The sequence below is a fragment of the Mercenaria mercenaria genome, chromosome 18, assembly GCF_021730395.1.
Source record: "Mercenaria mercenaria strain notata chromosome 18, MADL_Memer_1, whole genome shotgun sequence".
In the NCBI taxonomy this organism is placed as follows: Eukaryota; Metazoa; Mollusca; class Bivalvia; order Venerida; family Veneridae; genus Mercenaria; species Mercenaria mercenaria.
The window spans coordinates 59,277,963-59,303,761 of record NC_069378.1 but is presented as its reverse complement, the minus strand read 5'-3'; the positions used below and the strand labels follow the sequence as shown (position 1 = coordinate 59,303,761).

The following is a 25,799-nucleotide window of genomic DNA, read 5'->3' as shown; positions in this document are numbered from 1 at the left end:
TTGAAAGAGCGTGATTTCTTGTATTCTTTTTTCCTATAAAGAAAAATGATACCAAATATTCTTCATACTATTTATATTATCTTTGTATTAAAGAGAATAAATGCAGCTGGATATTTGGTGTGTTACCAAATTTTCATATACACCATATGCTAAATTATTTCTTACAATTACAAAGAGCATCTAAATAGTTAATAGCGGGAAAGGCAGTTCCGTTGCTTTAGACTGAAAACTGAGACCAATAGTAATGGTATCTTTATGTTTAAAAAATACGTCTTTTGTTAAAGTTATAAAACTTTGCGGTAAATAAGTATTTCTGGTCTACACATCATGTAGTGAGTTTTCCTTTTGAAATATTCCATCAATGTGTTTCTTTCTTGCAATAGGTACTACATTGACAACCTTAATGGCTACAGACGTAGAAAACGGTGGAAATTTGACATATTCAATTGCAAGTAAGTATACTTATGACATGATTCCATACATAAATCACTGTTAAATATATCATATAATAACATGACTTCTTGTATAATCGCCTGTCAATTGTTGGTAAATAATTGCAGTTCTATATTCAATACTTATATTTACTGGAATAAAATAAAGTCCAAAATGTAAAACAAAAGTGTGAAAAATAATGTTTGGTGTCATGCAATAAAACACTTAAATGGTTTGCCAGCTATATACCCTGGACTAATATCTAGATAGGCAGTTAAGAGTTTGCGTAGAACCTTGTGTATCTTACCTTTAACAGAATCACTTTCTGTCGTGGTTTTTATTCCGGCTAGACCACACGTGTTGGTATATCATATGCGATATGTAATTCAAAACATGATTGAACGTAGCATTTATTTACAGGTGGAAACACCCACACTGATTGGGCAATTAGCAGCGCTGGTGTAATTACTACAGCAAATACATTAGCGGCTTCTACAACCGGAGGATATTCCCTGGTTCTCAACGCTGCAGACAGTTCTCTGACTGAAACTGCAACGGTTTGGATCGTTGTTACTTCATGTTGCGGAGCAACCGCAGGCTTGGCTGGCTTCATAACATTGGACATTGTTGATGGTTTTAACAGCGCATATGTATTAACTGAGGATGCATTTCAAAATGACATTATTGCTACCGCTCCTTCATCAAACAATAAACATTGCTTGACTACAGGCAAATATTTATATGAGATCAAGTTAACTTTCAGAGAGAGGAAATATAACTTCTCTGGTCGCAATCAGTTAAAAAGACTAAAATGTCACTGCTGATTTATGAAAACAGAGATTTGAGTATATATATGCAAATGTTGAACCAGTACGAATATGTAGTACAATTCAGGCTCGTATATAAAGCAGCACCGAAATTAATCTTATTGGGTAATTGGTCTTGCTGTGGCATGTGCGTGTTCGTTTGTACTGCTAGGCGCTTTGCCGTAATTGGTCTGGTATATTGTGGTGGTGATTTAGTTCGTATAAATTCTCTCTACTATATATATATATAATTATATATATAGATCCAAAATGTATTGATTCGCAATACGGATATTCAATAGCGGAAAAAAAGATGAATCAAGATGCCTTTAATGTTTTTACATATTTAATTATGCTAATCCAAGTAAATTGTATAAAATAATGCAACTCAACTGGTTTCACCCGTTTACGGGAGCTTCAGGAGTAATACTGTACTGTTGACGCTAGTAACGTCGCTTGGTAACGAAGTCGTTTTATTGTAATAAGGGACGTTACTCTTCAGAGTTTTTCATGGACGTCACTTAATAATTATTAATGTGTTATTTTGCATTTAGTTCTGGACAAAAAATATTAATTAATAATGTTTCTTTTCTCCTTCTTTTAAATCTATCTGTTTCTTGTAATTTATAAATTGGCATTATTTTAAATTTTTGAAGTAAATCTTTTGAGCATTCTGCAATGTGGCGACTGACTGGTAGAAGAGCGTTTTCCGGATTCCTTATATGTTGATTATGAAGAGTTACTCGATTTCGAAAATTAGACGTTTCTCCAATATAGGCTTTTGAACGTCCGGATCATTTTAATGCATATATGACATTTTGTATCTCACAAGTACCGGAAAATTTTATATGGAATTGTCTGCCATTTTTGAAGTGGTATTTATTTCCTTCTATCAGAAATTTACACAGTCCACATCCTTTCTTTCTACATTGCTTTATTTCTGGTTTCCTTGCCGATTCTATAAATGATGCTCTTGTTAATAGTTTCTTAAAGTTGGCTGGTTGTCTCTTGCTTTTGATGATTTTATTTTGCGAAATAATTTCTTTCATTATAGTATCGTTATATAATATTGGTAGATTTTCTCTTATTATGTTAAAAAAATTCCAAATTTTTCGGATTGTGTGTTGATACATAAGGTATTATATTTTCATCTTGTTTTTCTTTGGTCTTTCTCAACTTTTTTTTGATCAATTGATAATGCCCTCTGTATTCCATTTTCAATTAGTTTTAGAGGATATCTTTGAGATGTCAGGAATTCTTTCAATTCCATTAATCGTAAATGTAGAGTGTCCTTCTTTGAAATAATTGTACATAAGCGTCTTGCGAGAGAAAATGGAATATTCTGCTTTGTATGTTTAGGACACGAATTGAACAATAAATACTGTTTACTGTCTGTTGGTTTATAATATATATCTGTTTCAATTTCCGTTCCTTTTAGTTTGACTAAAATATCTAGAAAAGGCAGTTCATATGTACTGATTTGGATGGTGAACTTTAAATCTTCGTGGAGTTTATTTAGTATCATGCTGAAGGTGTTTAAATCCTCTATCGATTTTAGCCATAAAATAAAAATGTCATCTAAAAACCTTATCCAGTTATGTATAAAATACTCTTTGAACTCAGTTCCATAGTTTTCTTCTACTTCCTTGTATAATAGTTCTTCTAAATAACCAATAACTAATGTTGCATAAACCGGTGCAAATTTCGTACCCATGGCAGTGCCTTTAATTTGCCTATAAAATTTCTCATTAAAATGGAATGTGTTGTTTTTCAATATAAATTCTGTTGCAGAAAGTATCTATGTTTTTGTAAATCTTGACGGAATTGTTTCAGGGTATTTATTTATCCAACTTTCCACTGCTTTTATTCCTAGAGTGTGAGAAATATTTGAATACAATGATTCAACATCAAATGTTGTTAAAATAAATTGCTGAATAGCTATTTGTGGTAGTGTGTTAAGAAAATCCGTACTGTCTCTGATATTGCTGTGTACGTATTTCGTCAATGGACGTAGTAGAATGTCTAACATTTTACTTAATCTGTGAGTTTGGCAGCTTGGTCCCGCAACTATTGGGCGTATTTTCAAATTTTTGACAATCGTAATTATCACTACCTCTGAATTTTGCATTGAGCAAGCGTGATTTATCTGCTGACTTTTATGAACTTTTGGTAAACCATAGAAATTCCGTTGTTTCACCTTAAAGTTTTTAAGGTAGTCATACTCTTTTTGAGTAAAGCATTTTTAAAGCTGTCTATTAATTTGTTATAACTTAAGGAATCCTTACTTTTTGGGTCTGTGGTCAGTACTTCATACTATGCAGAGTCGTTTAGTTGATATTCAATCATCTGTTTATAATGTGAAGAATCCATGACGACTACGGCTCCACCTTTATCAGCCTCTTTTATAATAATGTCAGGATCAGATGCTCATTCCTCGATAGCCTTTCTCTCGTTTCTACAAATATTAGACATTATTATTTCTTTGTTTGTTAAATTCTTTGGGTAGTTGATAGATTATCAATACATTTTTCTAATGAAGAAGTTTTTCGGTGGTGTAAAATCGCTTTTGTTTCTTTCTATGGATATATTATATTATATATTATATATATATAACTGACGTCATGTAATAAAACACCTATTAAATGACTCTGAAACTGGCATCGGTTTTGATTTAACCAACAATACTGCAAACATTGCAAAAATGGTTTCTAATGACTATCTTAAAAGCAAATGCAACAGACTGTAAAGGGTGATGAAGTTGAGCGAAGCATTTTTATTGTAACGATAGAAGGATTGTGATATTGATCATATAAACGAAATGAGTTTTTATTTTTATTATATATATTTTAACAGCAGTCGTTGCATAGTAACTGGACATATATCAAAATCTTACAATAATATAAACGATGTGATAATTGATAACTTTGACAGACACGGTGACACCTATTCGTGCAGTCTATTTATATAGAATGTTAGATATATTGAACAATGAAATAATGCATCAATGTACGAAAGCTAGAAACAATTAGATAAATAATTACAACATCCCATCATTATATTTTTTTAGATTTTACGTATACAAACTTTCTAACTGAATCCATCATAGGTGATGACTACCTATCTTGTAACTTCACATGTATTATTTTATTTTTCTAACTTGACTGTTCATTAATGAAATGGAATGTTCCATTGAAATATGAATCTTTCAAAATATTTACTCGCCTAATTTTTTTTTGTGTTAACTCAATTTATTATTAACTCAAATAATGTTTAAAATGACAGCAAATAACTAAAATCTTGCAATATCAAGTTATTTATTTTCTCAAATTTGAACTTTCAGTCATTTGTTCTGCACTAATATCAGAAAGAAAGATATGTTGAAACCTTTTTTTTTTTTTTTGAAAAGTGAATGAAATTGTTGAAATAGTGTTTACTTATGAAAATAGCAAAAGTGCTGAGATCAGTTGTGTACATAATGTACTCATATTTATATTCCCATCAAAAGGAATCTGTTTGTATATCTCTTTCTTTGCCTTACTTTGCACTGGTAATTTTCTTCATTTTCTTCAATAAACATCTTCCAAAAACCATGTTAATTCTTTTGGCATCAATACATAAACGTTAATGAAAAACATTCTACTCACCGTTGTGTTCCTGAAGAGTCCTGCAGCAGTGCAAAGAATCAACGTTTTTCTGAATTGTCCTGTTCATCAAAACTTCTTACGATATTCTGAATGCAGTGGAATGAGTTCAAACCGTTATCTCTGAAAAACGAAAAAAGTAAACACTTGTCTTGTCTACAATAAGTTTCTATATTTAAAAGGATCCATCTAAGTAGTAAATCTCTCAGGGATAGTTTTACAAATAGAGGCTCAGATGTATGCCTATAGAGAACCACTTGATCATGCTTATATTATTTTGCACGCAAAAAATACTGCTACATTTCATTGTAGCGAATCAAAAACAAAACCGTATACAAACAGAATGAAATTTTACAAGACCATAGCGTCTATACAACCAAACCCTATAACAGTGTAGCTTCTATATATAGATTTGCAATGATTGGCATATTTTCTGAAATATGCAAATAAAGTAAAACGAGATACAACAGTAATAAAATAAACAAAGAAACAAATAAAGACACACAGTCTGGTATTATCGCAGCTAAGAATCAACACTGTGAAGTTCAACCTTTAGCTAACTGTTGGCAAGCTTCGCGACCAGTGCAGACCAAGATCGGCCTGCACGGTCTTAAAGGCTGATCTTGGTCTGCACTGTTCGTTGTTCAGTCAGAAAAATTTCAGTTATCTCACTTTTGATACACATTTGGTACTGCCCAAATTAAATGATTGACCAATCCATTTAAGAAAATAAGCAGAGTAAGTTTAACCTCTAACTGTGCATACATTCTCATTTATAACCGCCGATCATGTTCCACAATACAGAAAATGTATAGATACAGAGTTATTACCTTCCAGCTAATCCTTTACACTCGTACTTGTAACAGAAGACTTAAAAATGTTCATGCATACAAGCTAAGGATACATCATAGTCTTTGCAGAAGGCAGTGCAACAAGAGAAACTCCAGTAAGGACCTGAAGAAGTCTTAGTATCAACATTGCTCAAAGGAAATCCCGTAAAATGTATGCGTTTGTCAAGTGTAAAAATATCGCCATCTGGTCTCTAAAAACAAGGCTTTCAACTGATATAAAGTTATATAAAAAGGAAAATATGTTTTAACTAATATTTATTGACATCAGTCCAGTCTACCTGTGAAGAAACTTCTTTATTCTTATGTCTATAAAAACTTATATATAAGGGACAAACACCCACATTTTAGGCGAACACTTATTTCTCTCAACAATCCATAAAAATGTGAATACTCTGGTTTTTAAGATATTCTTATACATTTTAGAACAAATTTCATTTTAAGTTGTATCTATCTTTATTATATACTTTTCTCATACCGACCGTCAAAAGAACCACTAAAAACTGAAAATAACAAACGCCATTTGACACTCGACATTTGCCTTCTTTAATAGTGTTTCTAAACTGATTCCACTCTAATTGGTAGCATATGCCTATTGGCTTCCTTTTGTTATCTAATGAAGTAATTAAACAGGATTGGGTGTTTTACACATCATGTTTGCAGATACTTGCATAACAAATTTCACTGAAAAATGCACAAAAACGAGAATTCCCTTCCAACGAAAACTATTTTCCGACGCTTCTTTATTCAAATGAATTCCATCTGTAATATATGACCTGTATATAAATGTTTATAAAGTGTAAAAAGTATTTAAATCAAAATAAGCATTCTGTATAAAGTATAAAAGACTAGCATATTAAACAGTACTGAGGAATACACCAAAACCAATCGTAAGTCCAGGGGTCACCGCAGATCGCTCGAACCTCTCTACGGATGTATAATTCTTTGATGGGAAGAGGCCATTCATCTGGACTAAGGAAAAATCGGTGTTTCTATGCACATGTCTGAAATGCTACTTCGGGATGGGGCATCGTTGGTCCTGTCTGAAAAGTTACCATGTGGCCTACAATTGCGTCAGTGTAAAGTTACTTGCAACAAATGCAAAACTACACAAGTCCATACAAATACAAGGATAAACAAAAATTATGCAGACACCAACATCGACATACTATATCTATATCTGAAATTCAACCATTAGAAACGCTAAGACAAGACATGAAAAATAGAGAAAAGAGGAAACTTCACAGGTCGCTCAACACGACAAAAACGAAAATTTGCAGGTTCGGTTTCATTGAGCTTGTTCATGAACAACTGGAAATGCATGCTACCGTCTACGCCCTCTAGCCCCGGGTTGAGCAGACCTCAACATTTACACAAACTAAAAGTACAAAAAGCAATTTAGAGACATCCGCAGATGTGTTCAAACGGCGGTGAACATGGAACCTTCAATGATACACTAGTTGAGGCGTGTAATTCCATGAAGAGCGGCGTTCGGTCCCCAGATAAAGTAAAGGTTTTGCCCCAAACGTTGAAACAATGGGTAGAACTAAATTAAACAAACTGGAATTTAGAAAGGGGATCTGAGCTTATGGAGCTTGCGTATCACAGGAACTGTCAATGACAAAATTAAAAAGCAGGCACCATATCAAAGGGGTGATTAAACAATACCAAAGGCTATGAAAGCGGGAGTATTGGAACCACCAAGGCCGAAATGGTCATTTTGAGAAAGTAAACAGTACCAATTACACGATATAAAAGTCGTGCTAAACGATCTGAGAAGATCGAAACATAACAGCCCTGATTGAACGTACTGGAAGACTTTTAAACACATGACAAGTCTTTACTAGGACTGACACGGATGGTGATGAGGTCAACAATCTTAACCTAACGTGTCTCATCGAACAATGTAATTAAGCTCCTACTGGAGCTAACAGCTGACTACTAACGAAGGATTTTATAGCGCTAGGCGTTTCAAGTCTTGACAGAATGCAACCGAAAATGCTAAGTCCAGTAGCATATGCGTAATATAAATTTAGCATGATATATCCTAAAATCATTGATTTCCTCCACCATCAAAGCTGGAAAGTCGCCATATGACCTATAATTGTGTTGGTGCGCTTTTAAACTCAACAAAATAAATGAATTGATATAATTTTTCACAGCTGCAAAAGTTTATTTCTTCTTGAATGCCGTTTTAGTTAAAAACCCACCACAAACAGACGTGTTTTATTTTTGTATTTATTCAAAAAATTAATTATACATGATTCTCATTATAATGAGAAATATTAATATCCGTTTAGTTATTGTATTTACAAATTTACACTGAAATTTAGGAGGCCACGACTTGGATGTTTACTACCTAAACGATGATTAATTAAATCAATACAGCGGCATGCATAGTACATTAAAAATGTGTAATTAACCGTTGACCCCGTGTTGTGTGATAAATAAAAAATGGTTATTAAATACATTTGTAAAAGTAAAATCAAGCAAGGGGGATTTTAAAAATGAACTAGATATCTGTAGATGATAAATAATACTTTCAGTGGCAGATGAGCTTTATACATATTTAAGCAGCAAACATAAGCATATATATTATGACAGAGTAAGGTGAAATTTAAGCACTTAAAACTGATTCAAAATGAACTTCAAATAAAAGAATACCTGGGCCGTATTCATAAAGCATCTTAAGTATAAGTTTTGACTTAAGTTGGAGATTTTATTTAAGTTTGTGGTGATTTCAGCTGAAGTCCTAGTAAAAAACTTAAGTCCAATTCATAAAACAGCTGAAACTTAAGATACGTAAGAAATGACTTAAGTCAGAAAACAAAATGGCGTCGTAGTACGATTAAAGTATTGTTATTCAGATAAAAGCACTTTAAACATAATTGTGCATGTTTTATCTGTCTGAAATTAATGTCGTTTTTTTAATGTAATCGTCCACAGTAAAAGCCAAGAATTACTTTTTAAGTTGTTTTATGAATAACAAATATACTTAAGTAAAATAAATTTCTTACCAAAGTAATACTTAAGTAAATAATCAATTTCTTATACTTATACTTAAGATGCTTTATGAATACGGTACCTGGACCACATGTAATATTATGTATTTAGACAAGACCATCCTCATATAACATTTATAAGTCAGACATTATTATTATATAGATATGCTTTGATCGTTCAATGTTTAATTTAATATTTATTGTTTGTATATTTCATGTACGGCGAGAAACTGTGTACAGTTTAAGTCAAATAAAACATTATTCTTCTTCTCTTCTCTTTACTTTGTTCAGCGTTGTCATATTTTCTCTTACTCATTTAAACATAGTTAATTATTATTTTTCTTGGTTGCATTCTGTACTTCCAAACTACATATACATTCGTCAGGCTGCTTTTCGGAATAAAAATATATATAGATAAAGAATCTATAATAAAAATAAAACCTGCAGTACAAAACAATATGATTTTTTTTAAATGTTGATTTTAAATCATTTGAAAAGTATCTCCATGTTCCTCTCATGGTTTATGTACGTTGATATCAAAATAGGAAATATGGAAATTCCACTGGCTGCCCAACATGTCAAAAATGAATAGATTGCAGACTCGGTTTTGACACAGGCTCGTCTCGCTTCAAAGTCTGAATTTAAAGATAAGAGGACGTGATTTCAACTAAAAAACTGTTTAAGTTGTTTCAACTGACATTCTGTCAGTATATAAAATGTTATCTAATTCAGTCGGAAAGGGGATCAAACAAAACTCTCTATATAAAACGTTTTGCAAAATAACACAGCTGTCGTCTGAAAACCAGCCACGGTTATTGATCTTTATAATCATTACTTTAAAGGTGTGACTAAAAACATATTTGGCTGATCAGAAAATAGACATTTTGTTCTTATTTACTTTTTATGTTAATGCAATAGAAACTAGAAACACACACAATGTATCCACGTTCAGTACACAAGAAATGAGCCAGGTACAATATGACAGTTGAAAACATTTTTTATCGTAATAATTCATTGATATTAGAAGAAAATATACAATTCATCTATTGAAAAATGTCATGTTGAGACAGATCTTTGGTATTCAATTTGAGTGAATACTGAAACTCTGTTTGCAGCTAAAATGCAAACAGTTTGTAATTATAATTACTTGCGACGTGAGAAAAGTAAACACATAACAACATTTGAAATTTGTTTTTTTTCCACTTTTGATATTTACCAACTGCGTTTTACATAATTTTGACAATCTATTTAATCATTCAAAAACGCCTTCGTTTTAGAAAAAACATATTGATAATTACTATCGTTTGAATAGATTTGAAATTTTACTTTTTGGTTAAGTGCTATTTCATCAGAGTTTAAGGACCTAGTACAGAAAGCCATTGAATGTAAAATGATTCACGCAGTGCATGCAGTGTGCTGTAATTATGACATACTTTGGAGGTATTGAACAACGACTAGGGCTCAGTTATTAGTTTTAGTAATCGTTTTCAATAGCTTATATCAATAGGCGTCGCTTCGCTTTAAACATATCGCAACTTACAAAGCGCCTTTGTATTTTGAAATTGCAGTATTTGAACATGAATATGATGACATTCAAGATTAGATGAAATCGTGTATCAAAGATTCAACCGTTTATATATTTTTATTTTATACAAGTATGAAAAATTAAAAATTAAAAATATTGTTAAGAAACAAACAAATGACCATTCTTTATAAAACTAAAAGACACTATATAACCATGGATATGCAAGCGTTTCATATTTAGAATAGTGCGTTAAAATATGTTGATTTTTTATTTTTTTGGGGGGGGAGGGGGTGCTGTTGTTGGTAAGGATCGCTGAAGTACATTGCTGCTTTATAAAAGAGTAAAGAAGTGTATACATGATTGTCTGTATGTTCATCCATATTGCCTAACTTACGGCAATAAAGGTGAATGTTAGTGTGTGCGGTGTGTGTATACCTTGTATTTCATATGACAAAAAAAATAACTGATGCAAATTCATAGAAGTTAAAACATGCATCATAATTTTGTTCCTTTAAATCACAAGTGAAATAGGAACTGTCAAAACCACAACATTCTACGGTATTTCCACTATGGTAGTGTATTTTAAGTAGCCACTGAATCTGCCAATATTAATGTTTTAAGACTGTCTGAAGATAGTTTCACATATAAATGAATTAATCATGTATCATCGTTATGTGTCACTGTCGAAACTGGTCAACAAATAAATCTTAATGGTTCAGGAAGCAATGCAAAAATGGATTTCTGTGCAACACATAACTGTCATAATAATAGCGACTATCTGATACCGAACTTCAGCTTATATCATTCGTATACGTAACCGTAAAAAATAAAGTGACAGATTAATTTCCGAGTTATTATTTACAGTATTCATATATGCCCGTCACCAAGTTTAAATGTATAGTTACATTATTTATCCGTGTTCATTCACAAGTTTAAATTTATATTTACAGTATTCATCTATGTCCGTCCACAAGTTCAAATGTATAGTTACAGTATTCATCCGTGTCCGTCCACAAGTTTAAATGTATAGTAACAGTATTCATCTATGCCCGCTCACAAGTTTATATGTATAGATACAGTATTATCTAAGTCCGATTACAAGTTTGAATGTATAGTTACAATTTTCTTGTATGTCCGTACACAAGTTTAAATGTATAATTACAGTATTCAACTATGTATAATCAAAAGATATATGTTTTTGTTGTTGTTGTTGTTTTTATTAAGAAGAAAATAGCCTTGCAATTGATGTAAACGGATGTGACGATCTGCGGCTACTCAAGAGAATACTATCCCTGTCCATGAATACAGAATACTAGCACTCTTATTCTACGTTTTAGGTATTCCTGTAATATATTAAATTTAGATTAAACAAAATAAAGTTTAACCATTGTTCCCACAAACATAAAAAGTATAAACCACTAATGCCAATACCCGTTCGTGAATTTCTTGTATATATGTTTTATGCACACGTTATTGCAAAATGCATTTTTTGTAATTTGTGTTCCGTCAATAAATTTCTGTTCTGTACAGTAACTACATAACTAGTATTATTTGAAAACCTTAAAAGTGGTACTCATACAGCCGCTACAACAGTAACTTATTGATTATGGAGTTAAGCATTTGACAAGATTCATCACAACAAATAATACATAAACTAGATCAACTATCGAGAATGTAACTGCCTAATTCCATACTCGCGCATACAATACTACTTAAATTCATTAATTTCCAAGTCTTAATAATTTCTTTGAATACCCTCCAAAAGAGCGGCTGTCTACTGTACTCCTTATTTTGCTTTTAACCATTGTACTGCAGTATATCATTCTTTTAACTTGTCTGTTCGTAAGATATCTTTGATTTTAACCTCTATGTGCATGACTTGAGCCTGTGCTATATAATTATCCATTGACTGAGTATTGATGTGCCAAATTCGGTCAACCACGTGTAAGACAAATCATCATGGAAGAAAGTGGGTAACAACTAAACTAAACGCAAGACATGATACTGTGCCAGTTGTATGTGGACTTTTAGAAAAAGAACATAGAGTAACAAATTAGCTGAGTCCAACAGATGTTATAAAGGCTGGTTTTTCTTGAAGGTCCACTACTAAACCCGAACGAGTATTATATGAAAACCAGAGTTTGTAGCTGAGACTTCCTAATTACTGAAAATATGACCCACTGCATCGGATCTGACCAAATAGTCATCAATATGTTCAAGAATAACCAACAAATAAACAAAATATTTTGCCTATTTCAAACCGAAAGTATGTTTTCCGAATGCTTACGAGCCCGTCGCGCATCTTCGGATTTTTTCGGAAGAATCCCCCGAAACGAAGCTATAATATATAAATAGATGCAAAATATATCATATGCCCAAACGATAACGTGATTTTTGCAAACTTATCATAGAAATTCAACATTTTTGTAACTCACAAAACTTCATAAAAATTATTCTTATGATACAGATAATATACAGCAGTCTGTTATACTACAAGTTTTCCGGAGGACAATTCAGGTCCTTTCCGAATAAAAGTGTTTTCAAAACTTCGTCTGCAAACTTTTTCAGTTAATCTCTTTTCGGCATAGTTTTAAGAATATAGATTAATAACTATGTTACACTGTAGAAACAAAATGTGATTGAAATTTACCTAAATACACCGTTTATGTTCATATGGCTACATTTAATTCAATAACATTTTAGACATTAAGCATATTGTCTTGGTTTAATATATATCACTGTCAATTTGAAACTAAAATTTTGTACATCTCATATTTTTCATGCAAATCGTGTATAATTACCATCATGGAAATACAGTTATTTTGTCGCGCATCTTTAAACGGATATTCCTTGAATTAATTCTAAAATCACGTGATCACGAAGAATTTCCGACCGATTACGGAAAAGCTATAAACACAAAAGTAGGAGAAAATGACGACCCATGTCAGTCTAAGAAAATAAAAAAACAATCATTCGTTTCTCTGTATATATGTTGATTTCAAAGGAATATTGCACGTTTAGTAGTATATTTCAAAATGTGTATTGTTTTTTTTTAAGATTTATGTTCATTCAATTATCTTTATTTTGCACCTTAAAGTGGTATTTGTATAATATCCGGGTAATGGCTCTCTGGTCGAATCCCATGAGTCAATGTCTCTCCTAGTATGCCAATGTCGTCGACAGGCACACCGGCCATGGATAAAAGGCATTTAGTATTACATTTTGAAACAACCGCTAGATATTGATTATAATGGGTTTCTGACTTGTTCATTGAAAATGCCTGAACTCATTAAAGGAAAGCATATTGTAGCCAACTCCTTAGACAATATATTCCCGCAGACAAGAATCTACTTATACCTCAGAAGTCTGAATATTCAAAAGCCTCCCCTGAAAACAACATGATGAAAACTAAGAACAACTGGTACCAAATGTTAATATGTACTAATGTGGCCTGAACTGTGTTTATAAAATCAGTAACGTCTGATATATTTTAAACATTACTTAAAAAATAGTATACAGTAATAATCCTGAAAAAGGGGCCTTAGTGACCGCATGGTTAAGCTGCATAACTTTGAATAGTTTGTCTCTTACCAAAGTGGGTTCGAAACCCAGCTCTGAATTTTAGAATTCATCATGTGAGGGAACTAAGGTCAATGGTTCTATCCATGAGTCCGTCTATGCCTAAAATAAAGCCCAGAGGGGCACGTGGAACCTCCTCCACCATCTAGTAAGATGGCATGAACGGCATGTGAATGTGTGTTGATGTTGCGCTAAAGCTAACAAAATGTATTACTGAAACGGTAGATAATTTAAGAGTCAAGCATTTCTAAATTTATGAACTAACATCTCTGTGCCTGTTTATTTGATATTCGTAAGGAGACACTTCCTTTAATCGCAATAAACTAAACATTAATATGTATTAGTAAGCATGTTTATCACATTTGTGTGCAGTTTAGCACGGAAACTCTTGAAAATGCGTCTATTACGTAAATACTACAATACGCTATAGTGAAGTGGCTTTATAAAGGGGTATAAAGACACCAACCATTTTACGTAATGCACACATAAAATGATGAAAAGCTTGCATCAAAGTTTGAACAAAAAATTACTGTTTACCTAAAACATTTTCGATGTCTCTGTATACATGATAATAAAAAATTATCAACTATATTTAAGAATAAATAATAAAGACAAGTTCTGAAATGTACATAGGTTTTAGCACTATTTCTTAACATTCTCTTCATTAACCGAAACAAAATGGCGGCCAAAACTGAAAATGTGAGTTTTTCTTACTTTTTATCTTTTTTTAAGGATTTCTAGACCATTACACATGGCTATCAACCTGCTCCACTGTTATTTCTATCAACCGGTACCTTTCACTTCGGAAACAGTGCTGTAATTTGTCTGGAATGCTGGTCATGGGATTTGAATCGACGGAAAATCCTCCGTTAAACACGGGATAAGGAATAGTGCGATTAGCAAAAATGGTCTTTTTTCCTAATTATTCAAACAGCTGTGAGCTATTTTTCTGATTAGAAGTAAAATTTCAATATATATTTCCTTCATGGTGAGTCTGAAGCCATATAAAAGTCGTAATTTTAAATTACACAGTTTTTTGTCTGATGGTAAGGAACAATGTACGAAAATAAGAGGATAAGGTGCAGCTCACTTCTTCAAGTGACCTTTTTCTTCGCTCTTTTTAGAGACAATCAAGTAAAATTCTGATAAAATAATATTTTGGTGATCATTTATAACCATCTCTTGCTCAATGTAATAAGATTTAAAAGGTATCCGCCTGTCTATCAGACACGTAATGTACTGAAAGCCAAAAGTTTAGCAAGTATTTAATATAGTATCCCTTGCCAACATTTAACTATCTGTAAATTTCTTTTTGGTATAGGAGGGTTTACACTGGTCGTATCGCCTTTCATGTTTTGATGTGCAAGGATCTATGATTTAGCAAAAAGCATACGTTTTCAGCATGACAGCACGTGGATACGATAGCTTGATGAGGGTGACGGCAGGATAAGCAAGATACCGCCTGCCCGTGCTAACGCTCGTCTGTAAGTGCTTCCAATAAGGCAAGATTAAAACTGATTTCACTAAATACTGTAGTTCTGCCTTTTCTGCATTAATTTTTAAAGACGCATAATCAATCTCTGACATAGAGCGGCTACATGTACTCCACTCGATTTACAGTTTGGAAAATTTTCACGCGTTTCAGGCTTTATGTTTAACATTGGACTGTTGAACCGTCCAAATACGGACAAAATACAGGGATTTTTTTTTGTACACACGTGCGTCCAATAACGTAATATATTGTACGATCATGTGTTGCAAAACACGTTCACGATTGAATAAATAAAGTAGATATAGAATAATTAGATATATACTACATTGTTAGTATTTTGATGTGTTTCTCTGGTTGTGTTTGCTGTGCTCTACGATTCCCGGAAATTATCTTTACATTTTAAATTTTGAACTGTTTGTAGTATTGGTTTGTTTAAACTTTACCAACATTGGGGATATCTTTACATCAATTCCAAAAAGATACATTTTGAATCCCAGGCATATTACAGTTTGTGTAGGAAACGCATGATGCACTACCATTCTACAAACATTTCCGACCATAAAACAATTTTATAACGAAACTGTAAACGTAACGGTTAAATTGTCTCTACAGACAACAAACTTGGCATTCTATTGCTTTTGTTTTTAATTCCTTTAGCATTCTGAAAAACTGTATTGTCGGACGGGTTTGATTTAGCTTGTTCATGTTACAAGTACCAACAGCTATATAGAGACATCGGCAGATGTGTTGATACGGCGGTGCACATTAAACCTTCAATGATACACTGGTGTGTAATTCCATGAAAAGCGACGTATGGTCCCCACTTAAAACCACGTGTTATCACGAAGTTAATTTTTTATCCGTTTCTATGAAAATATAGTCAGCAATATATCATTCTAGTTGATTTTTATTAAGCAGTAAAACAATTTTAAAACGAATTAAGACTTTAGAATTATAATTTTGCTGTTGACTCGGACTGGTGCGATTACTCGGTTAATCGAATCCGACCCGATTACAAGGTGAAACCGGTTTTAATTTTGCAAATCCGCTTATAGCTCTTAAACAATAAACATAACGAATCGTACCTTATATTTTTATATATCTTTGACCAGCACATCGACCCGCAGTATATTTCCGCCAAAACACATCAATGAACATAATCAGTAGTCTTGGAATTGCCCGTCGTGATATATTTAAATTGAAATACATCAAAATATGACTTATTAATTATCAAACTGCTTGCAAACGATGAAGTCCGTAAGTTTCTAATGAAGGCAGCTGCTGGAAGTACCTTGATACGGTCGTCAGGAAAGTAAAGAGTATTTTCAATATGGGGGCCGATTAAACGGTTCGATTCAATTTCATACAAATGATTAACCTGTTTCAAAATTTTGAAATCGTCCCGGCCATACTGTTGACAGACAAATTATGTTTCGATCTATATAAGGACTTCGGACACTTTCTATATGAATATGCCTACTCCAACAGTGAAAAATAAACCACTTAGAAATAAATATTACCCCACTCCCCCCCCCCCCCAAGCCCCACTCCCCGCGTGCATCAAAACCATATTTGGCCAGCATATGTAGATATTAATAATACACATTTTCTGTAACTATTGTGTTGATACAAGAGGGGAACAATACTTTTAACAAAAAATATAACTACAGGATGTTCCAAAATGTAAACTAACCAGTACTTTTTATATTCAATCATGTCAATATAAATAATTTTATAGTCACATATTTTTACATCTGTTTGTAGCTCAAGTAACATACAAATGTTTCCAAGGCGTGCTTATAGGTATGTTATGCATGTATAGTAGAGATAAATGCATTATTGATTATCATTCATTAGGGTTTTTTTTCATTGAATTTGACTTATCCTGGGTGTTTGTTGCAGTATACTGGCAAATGTGTGCTGTAAAATACTAGCAACACATCAGACAATCTACTGCATTCCCCCGCGACGTGAACGCCACTAGCGATGAGGAAGTTATTTGTTTTCCAGTGTTTTTGTTTTTCTTTTTTGGTATTTTCATAAATATTTCTGATATATTTTTCACTTCTTTATTTTTTTTTCATATTTTTCTGTGCGTTTATATTTATTTCTTTTAGACACATACTAAATGTCACACGCATTCATTACTTCATGTTTTCCTTTTGTGAAAACTGAACTGAAGATTGTTCTTTGTGGCGGACTAGGCCTAAACACCACAACAAAGAGGCAATATGTGCACAGCAGTTAATCTTATCCTGACTATAGTCTATCCAACAGAAATAACGCTTGGCATTGATATGCCCGTGATGCATAGGTCAAGAGCAGTAGCTTCTTGGCAGGTCATATCAGTGACGGTTTCACATTCTGGTTGATGGCAAGAAAGTGTTGTGTCAAGTCGCTTTCCATGCAGATGTCATAATAGGGTTATTATAACAGTAGCTCGATCTGGGATGCTGTATTCGGCTCGAGTGGATTTTTGCCAGATCAGATCTCACGAGGCGCACAAGCTCTGAGTGTGATGCGTCTTTGCAAAATCCACGAGAGCCGAATACAAAATCCCAGATCTAGCTACTGTTATAATGGCCTTTTATTATATACCTATACCTTTTCGTTTGTTATTTTGTCATTGGAAGAAATCTGCAATGTTTATCGATACTATAATGGCACTAAGTGAAGATTTTATGTGCGCTGTTTATAGAACTTTGTCAGGCCATGCATATTAATGAAAGCTAAGTTCGACAGCATACAATACGGAAGGTACAACACGTAATTTAAAAGGTACATTACGGAACTATTTTCTGCCTGTTCATATTTAATTGTGAAATACAAGCCGACATTTTTACATATCTTCTGCCTATTCATATTTAATTGTGAAATACAAGCCGACATTTTTACAGAATTTATATAGGTATATAGGTATATAAATACAAATACGGCCAGACTCGAAAACGAATTAAAAGGTCCAGCCGAGCCCCAGGTGCATTTTTTATACAGCGACCTGCTTCTACTTTAGCCCTACAAATGACACATTTCGCATGTGTTTTGCCCACAACTTCAGCCCTGATTTGCACAGTATTATCTTTGGCAGGGTTGTAGTCAGACTCATCCTGTGTTAACCTTTTTCGGCTGCATTTTATTACATGTTTTTGCCAAATATTGTTTGTGCCATTGGTACTTATCCCCAGCGAGACCCCACCCTACGGCCTTGATAAGATGACTGTATTTTCTTAGTTTTAATGTTTTACAGCACACACATATCTGCTGTCACTTAACACAGCTATACAGACATGCACATGTACTTAAATAACCAAGTGTCCACTGTAATAAAACTGAACGGTCACTTATACATGTATATCTGTAGCATTCCTATTCACATGTAATACATCAATAACTTTACATTATGAACAGTGTATATATATGAAAGTAAAGTAAGTTTAAATCAAGTACAGGTTGTTTGCAAAAATATCGTTCTCTTTTTCATTTATTTATAGGATTGTAATCTTAAAATGTTATTTTTCCTTTAAAAACAGATTTTGCCACTTTTTTCAAATGAAATTCATATATTTGAAACTTCGGTAAAGTGATGACATTATATTTTTACGGAAATTCAACATTTTATTTAAAAAAAAAATGCCCTGGCCTAGATTACATAAAACAAAAACATCTTAATAAAAAAACAAATACAAACCAGTTTCTGTTGTAAAATGTTAACTAACACATTGGTTTATATGTGATTCGAAACGATTTGGGTATTGTTTAAATAGTTACTTAATGAGAATTTAGCATTCAAAATGTAGGCTAGAAGCATATGATAGTGTCCGAAGTCCTTGACTGCTTACGTTATCACTATATGAGCTAATTTACATTTGTATCTCAGTGGCAATTTCCGTGATATATGAATAGTAAATGATACCTGGAACTTCCTTTAGTTAACATATTGCTGTTCGCAATAATGATACCACATTTATTTTCTTGTTATTGCGATCACACATTTCTACAACTTTGATCTGCAGCTTTACATGTATCCTATTCCTAAGAATACTTAATCCAGTAAGAACTAAAACCCTAGGATAAAAAATTAAACCACTTTCCAATTGATTTAACACTCCCTTCTTTTGTCATGTTATATTTACGGAAGACCTTTTCTAAATTTAAGTTCAGGTAGTCCGAACTTAAAATACTTTCGGCACACCTGGACTTGTTACGGGATGATTTTAGTTGTGGGGTATTGAACTTAAGCTTTTCGAGTCGATAATATTTCGCATACAATTTTGATAAAAATACTTTTATAAAGGAATCTTAACCTGTGCCCAAATATTAAGACTTGCTTTAAAGATCACATATCTATCTATTACAAACATATCTTATATTGTGATATATTCTTATAATTACTTCGAATGTAGAAAATCCCCATTAGTTATATGTTTAAACTTCACTAAATATATCAATTATTTATATATGTAAAGCTACAGGTATAATTAGTGGATTGTTTAAAAAAAAACACTTCCATTTTTGTGGTGATACACATTTATATTGTGTTCAGTCATACATACACTCAAAAAAATTCCTAACCGGTCAGTTTATATTGTATTACTATTTTGTTAATAATGCATGTATTTACACGAAATTTCACATACCGACATTTGAATAGGTACTGCAGCTAATTATAGATTTATTTTTGACCGACTCACGGCCAAAGTAATCGCATTAGGCGTTTTGACCAATATAGCATATTTTGCACGTATAAATATATGCAGTATTAACAAAATAGTAATACAAATATAAACTGACCGATTAGGAATTCTGTTGAGTGTGTATATATATAGCGTTTACTATTTCAACATAATGCATTGTACTGTTGTTACACACCTGTTAATTATGTGTTTACGTAAACTAGGAGAAGCATCTGTTCCTGTTTTCAAATATGAAATTTGGGTCTAGTAGACTGAATATGTTTGATAACATCTAAAAGAATACCACGTGACCTATCACACTGTGCTTGTTCTGCCAGTTTAACGTGATCTCATGACTGCTTATACAATGTTTTGACCGCATATTATTTAATTTTATCTACACAAATTTGTTAGACTGTTGACATTACTTACGATAAAAAGTCAAGTTTGTACCTATTATATATCTATTACAAATGTACTGTCAGCTGATCGGGTATTTACATATTGTTTTAACAAATTATGTATAGCTTTGTATAGTGATGAGACCGTCAGTTTCTCCATCTGTTGATTACAATTGTTCATTGTTATCTCTTGATTTACACGAATCAATGACTACAAAGTATCTTTCGTTTCAGAATACAGTAAGGGACGGAACAAGAACGAATATTGAAAAGAAACTTTATGAGTTTCCTCCTTTTTCCAATAAGTTATTACAGATTATATAGCATTTCGAATGTATAGGGGAGATGATACTGTGGTACTTGAAATAAAGCTACTTGGCGAGTTGCCTCTTATATCTTACAATACAGCACAATTTCGTAGTTTCGGACATAACGTTACGTGTGTTATATGTCTTTAAGGAGGCAAAATGGAAAATGCATTTATTATTTCTTTCATAGCAAATAAAGCATTATAACGGACCTAATCCCGTGGGTCTGTAACACGATTCAAACATAACGATAGTCATAGTTCTACATGAACGCGTATGAAATTTTACCTGTTATCTGAGGAAATATAACAGTTGCTACTTATAACACGATTTAGGTCATTTTGTTGAATATAATTTTCACTTGAAGTATAATGTTCAATTGGTTTAAACTCTACCAAATGATGCAACTCGCTGTAAAATATCTGTATACATTTGACCTTTTCTCCGCTACACAAGAGTGTCATTTCAATACGGGGCTTCACATTACAGATATAAAAATATAGTTTTAAAGACCAGTTTATTTGACCCCATGACTATGTACTTACAGATAACAAAAGATTTAGAGATTTACACAAGATAATGGTTCTACCCAGGTGCCCGCTCGTGACGAAATAATGTACGGAGGCGTACCTGGGGTCTTCCTCCACCATTAAAGCTGGAAAGTCGCCATATGACCTATCATGTGTCGGTGCGGCGTTAAATCCAACAACAACAACAACACAAGATAAGTACTTAAATTAGTTTCACTAGTATAACAGGCGTATTCTTAAAACAAATTAGATAAAGACGAATGATGAAAAGATATGTTTATAAATTAATATAGACAGTAGGTCGCTAGCGTAGCTCATTGTAGGACGTATAGATCGAAGCCTAAACAAAAAAAATATTTGATGGTTCTCGAATGGGATCTTTGGACTCAAAACATCATCATGAAATGTGTTTGACCTGGCGTATTCCATAAGGCTTTCTACATACTTTCTAGAAAGGAGCGTTTCCCGGATTGCTCTGAACAGGTTTAGCTTGCAAATACTAGTAGTGTTTGGCCTAGCTATGCTCTGTAAGTTGCACAGTGTTCATAGTAACTAGTCTCGTGGGTAGTTACCGAGTCACATGTAGTACTGTATTAGTATTATATACATATAAACAAATTATATTAATAAGCTTGTCTCTTTTTCGCCCTGGTGAATTGGTTAAGATTTCCGTTCATAGTTAAGGGCGGGCACGGCCACAATATACATTTTGCTCATTTTAACTGATTAATAAATCATTGCCGCATAGTTTTGATCTTTCACGGTCCAGTGGCGTTTCAAAATAGAAGCATGTCTTTTCTGTGCTTCACCACAATGCTCCGTCGTGTTCCTTTATTTGTTCGTTTTGTCCTAGTGTTATAGTTTTTGTTTGTGCGCGTTGGTCGAGTACGCGTCCGCAGGCTGTGTTGGTGTTTGGGGAGGCAGCATTTTTGGAACGTGGCTTTCCCTGTTGGATATTTATACATGCTTTTTATGCAACCGAGAGGCAAAACAAGTACAATAACACGACATCATGACATGATAGATACCAGCGTCATATACACGTACAGTTAAAATGATCGCAAATGCAGAAAAGGTAGTCGAGGTTCGTATCAGCATTTTACTTGTCGTTCATTTATAAATTCAGTTACTTTTGCTAATTGAGAAAAAAGCCGATTAAAGAGAGATTATAGAAATCTTTTAAAGAATACTTGGTTATAATGTATATATGTAGTTTACAAAAAGGAAACTCTTGTAAAAATTAAGGTTACTCGCCCACAGTTCGGGTAAAATGTTTCAACATGTTAATTTCCACGAAGTTTCACATATAATGTAAATATGGCACTAAAAGTAATACAGTGGATGAAAATAAAAGCTAGATATTGAATAAAATGCAACAAGAATTTAAATTTACTGCATTATTTCTAAAGCGTTGTAACGGTTTACTACCTTCTGTGCAATATGATTTTTCGTCTAATATTAGTGGGTTAGTCCTTAAAATTTGGCAAAATAGTGAAATTAAATCAAGTAAAAGGCAGAGAAAATAGTCACATTTTTCTATATTTTGTTACGTCTATTTGCAAGATTAATTGCATAAATGCCTATTTTAGAAGCAGACCTAATGCAAATGAACAGATACATAGAAGTGTAAACCAATTGTTAAAAATTACCTTTAATGGGAGATCTTAAATTAGCAGTAGTTATTTGACTAAATGCTTAAAACTGTCATAGAATATTTATGTCCTACTTTAGTTAGAAATTTACGAACAAATAGACCTAATGCACCTGCTTTCTGTTCAAATATGTTAATCCATTCTCTAGTTGTAGTTTATTTGATATACCCTATTTACAATCTGGAAAAAAACTCCTTTCACAATAGACATGCATGTGTTTCTGGGTATCTAATACGAGCACTTAAGTGCTACCTTACGCAATGCTGATTTATGTTTACTTGTCCATTTATAAAGTATACTTATTGGTTAAGATAAGAAATGTTAACTAGTGCCATACAGTTGTGGTATCTAAAGACGAGAAATGCATATTGCATATTGCCATATTGCCATGTAGAACAATGGATAAATCAAATACATTTGTAGGTAAGCTTGTACCTAAGTCCAGCAGACCTAATCCGTAATGTTGAGATAAGCATGATATTAAATATGCTTGATGCTGAAGGGAGGTGAAACGTGTCACGTGTAACACGGTCGCTTTATTTTATTACTGTATGGCTTCTTTGTTTTGACGTCACTTCGACATATCATTTGACGCCATATAGAGAAAGAGTGTTACCACATTTGATCTACCTCTGTATATAAAAGACGTTTCAGAAACAAAATGAGATAATGGAAACATGTTACAGATAACACACACACGCACACACAGACGCAAACACGCACGCGAGCACGCATGCAAGCAGAAGTACCAACAAGCACACACAAACACGCACGTACGCACGCACAATGTATCAATTATTTGGCGCAAATAATAACTCAGAAGACGTCTACGTACACCTAAGCTCGTCCGCAGGACGTTTTACGTCCCGTAAATTACCACTGTTTAAAGTAAGTGATGCGTTGATGTCCCGCTGAACTTTCAAATTTGGCGCCATAATGCGCCATGAAGTAGTACTTCCTTGTTACGTTATACATCTACTTGTTGACATAAAAGGCAAGTTGAATCGCAATAATATACATATATAATAGAAACATGTTTTAACATACCTCAACAAAACGAATCAGTTATATGCCGCGCGTATAATTCACTCGGGATACGCCCCTGTGAAATTATTACACATGTATATAAACGCTTTGTATTGTTTCTATATGAGCCGTGCCATGCGGATGCGCAGGCTGGTCTGGATCCATACTGGTCGCAAACTCACTATGTTGGTTTTCTCATGGCGCGGCTCATATATTAAAACATGGTCCTGTTATAAATGTGTTTGATTGATGTGAAGCGTTAATGCCAAGACAATTGCAATTGCAATATGTGCTTCACTAGGTACTTACAAGTGATAAATAAATATTTTTGTTTACTTGTAAATTGCTTAATTCGATTACATAGCGCTATACATTGTATATGAAAATGCTAACACTCAAAATACTTCTCCCAGATGTTCTAACGATAACAATGAAACTGAAAACGTTAGATATTTATTCCCCGGTCGAACCGCATGTATCATATAGGTTTTGTTTTATCCTTGTCCGTTTCTCAGTCGTTCTGTAGTCAAAGTCATATTAAGTTATTATTTATTGCTGGGAGTTTGTAAATAGGGTGCCATCTGTTGAGGCAATATTTGCTGTCAGACTTTGTTTTTTATTAATGCTACGTAGTAAGAATGGGTATTGACCGTTACTGAGCTTACAGTTACAGAATTATCAATACAGTTTTCTAATTTTACTTAATAATAACGTTTGTAAGGAAACATGTATGTTGATACTTAATTTCCAGCTAGCGCGATTCATTGATTTGCCGATCCTATTCTGCGGAATACCGAAAAAAATCATTTCTTATATTTACATTATATAGTATCACTGCCTTACTCGATTTTATTTATGCTTTCAAATAAACTCTTAAAACATTTGTTTCTAAATGAATTAGAAAAGACATAAATATACTGAAAAGATAAAAAAACATATAAGCAAAAATATCGAGGGAGTTTTATAAATAGTGTACATTCTAACATGACTAGCAATGCTTAAATCGTCAAAACGATATAATGTTTACGTCACGTGGACGTTGTATTTAGCGCCATGTATGCACCTGTTCGTCTAAATTTGATGTATTTTCCTGTGTTTTATTTTCACTTCTATTACATTTGTATGTTACGTCGTTCTTTTTCGTTGTCAATGATAACCCTTTCCTAAGTTTGCCTTGAAACAGACCCATCTTGAACGAACAAAAGTAATGATATCATACGGAATTGAGAATCCTTTCTTTGCGATTCCTTTCAAACATTTAAAATAAAATTGACCATTTAACATTAAACTGTGTAGCCGTTGCATTGATACATACACATATATTTTTAGCTCGATTTTTCGAAGAAAAAGTAGATCTATTGGACTCGCACCGGCGTCGGTGTCGGCGTCGCCGTTGGTTATTTTTTTATAAAGTCAAATATCTCTGTTACTAAGAAAGCTATTGACTTGAAACTTAAAATAGTTATTTACGATCAAAGTCTACACAAGGAGAATCAATCCTTATAACTCTGTTTTGAATTTTGATGGAGTTATGCCCCTTTTTAACTTAGAATTTTTGGTTAACCCTTTTGATAGCATCAAATATCTTTGTTACTATCAAAACTATTGACTTGAAACTTAAAATAGTTATTAACTATCAAAGTCTACACCAGGAGAAACAATTCCCACAAATCTCATTTGAATTTTGACAGAGTTATGGCTCTTTTTAACTTAGAATTTTTGGTAAAAGTTTTTGATTAAGTCAGATATCTCTGTTACTATCAAAGCTATTGACTTGAAACTTAAAATAGTTATTTACTATCAAAGTCTATCCCAGGAAAAATAAACACTATAACTCTGATTTGAATTTTGACTTAGATATTTTTGGTTAAAGTTTTATAAAGT

At 33.0% G+C, this 25,799-nt stretch overlaps 1 protein-coding gene across 1 annotated transcript; it reads left to right on the top strand.

Moving 5' to 3' along the window:
* The first annotated feature begins 387 nt into the window (after positions 1-387).
* Positions 388-13,709, top strand: LOC128550599 (uncharacterized). The gene is made up of 3 exons (XM_053529886.1): positions 388-452; positions 853-1,228; positions 13,550-13,709. Exons 1-3 carry the CDS (start codon positions 404-406, stop codon positions 13,707-13,709), a joined length of 585 nt encoding a protein of 194 aa, XP_053385861.1. The 5' UTR covers positions 388-403.
* The last annotated feature ends 12,090 nt before the right edge of the window (positions 13,710-25,799 follow it).

Bases quoted from the DNA above. Each gene is read 5' to 3' on its own strand.
- LOC128550599 (XM_053529886.1), top strand. From the start codon at position 404: ATGGCTACAGACGTAGAAAACGGTGGAAATTTGACATATTCAATTGCA. The intron at 453-852 runs GTAAGTATACTT...ATTTATTTACAG, and splicing joins TTTGACATATTCAATTGCAA to GTGGAAACACCCACACTGAT. The intron at 1,229-13,549 runs GTTAAAAAGACT...AACTCATTAAAG, and splicing joins AACTTCTCTGGTCGCAATCA to GAAAGCATATTGTAGCCAAC.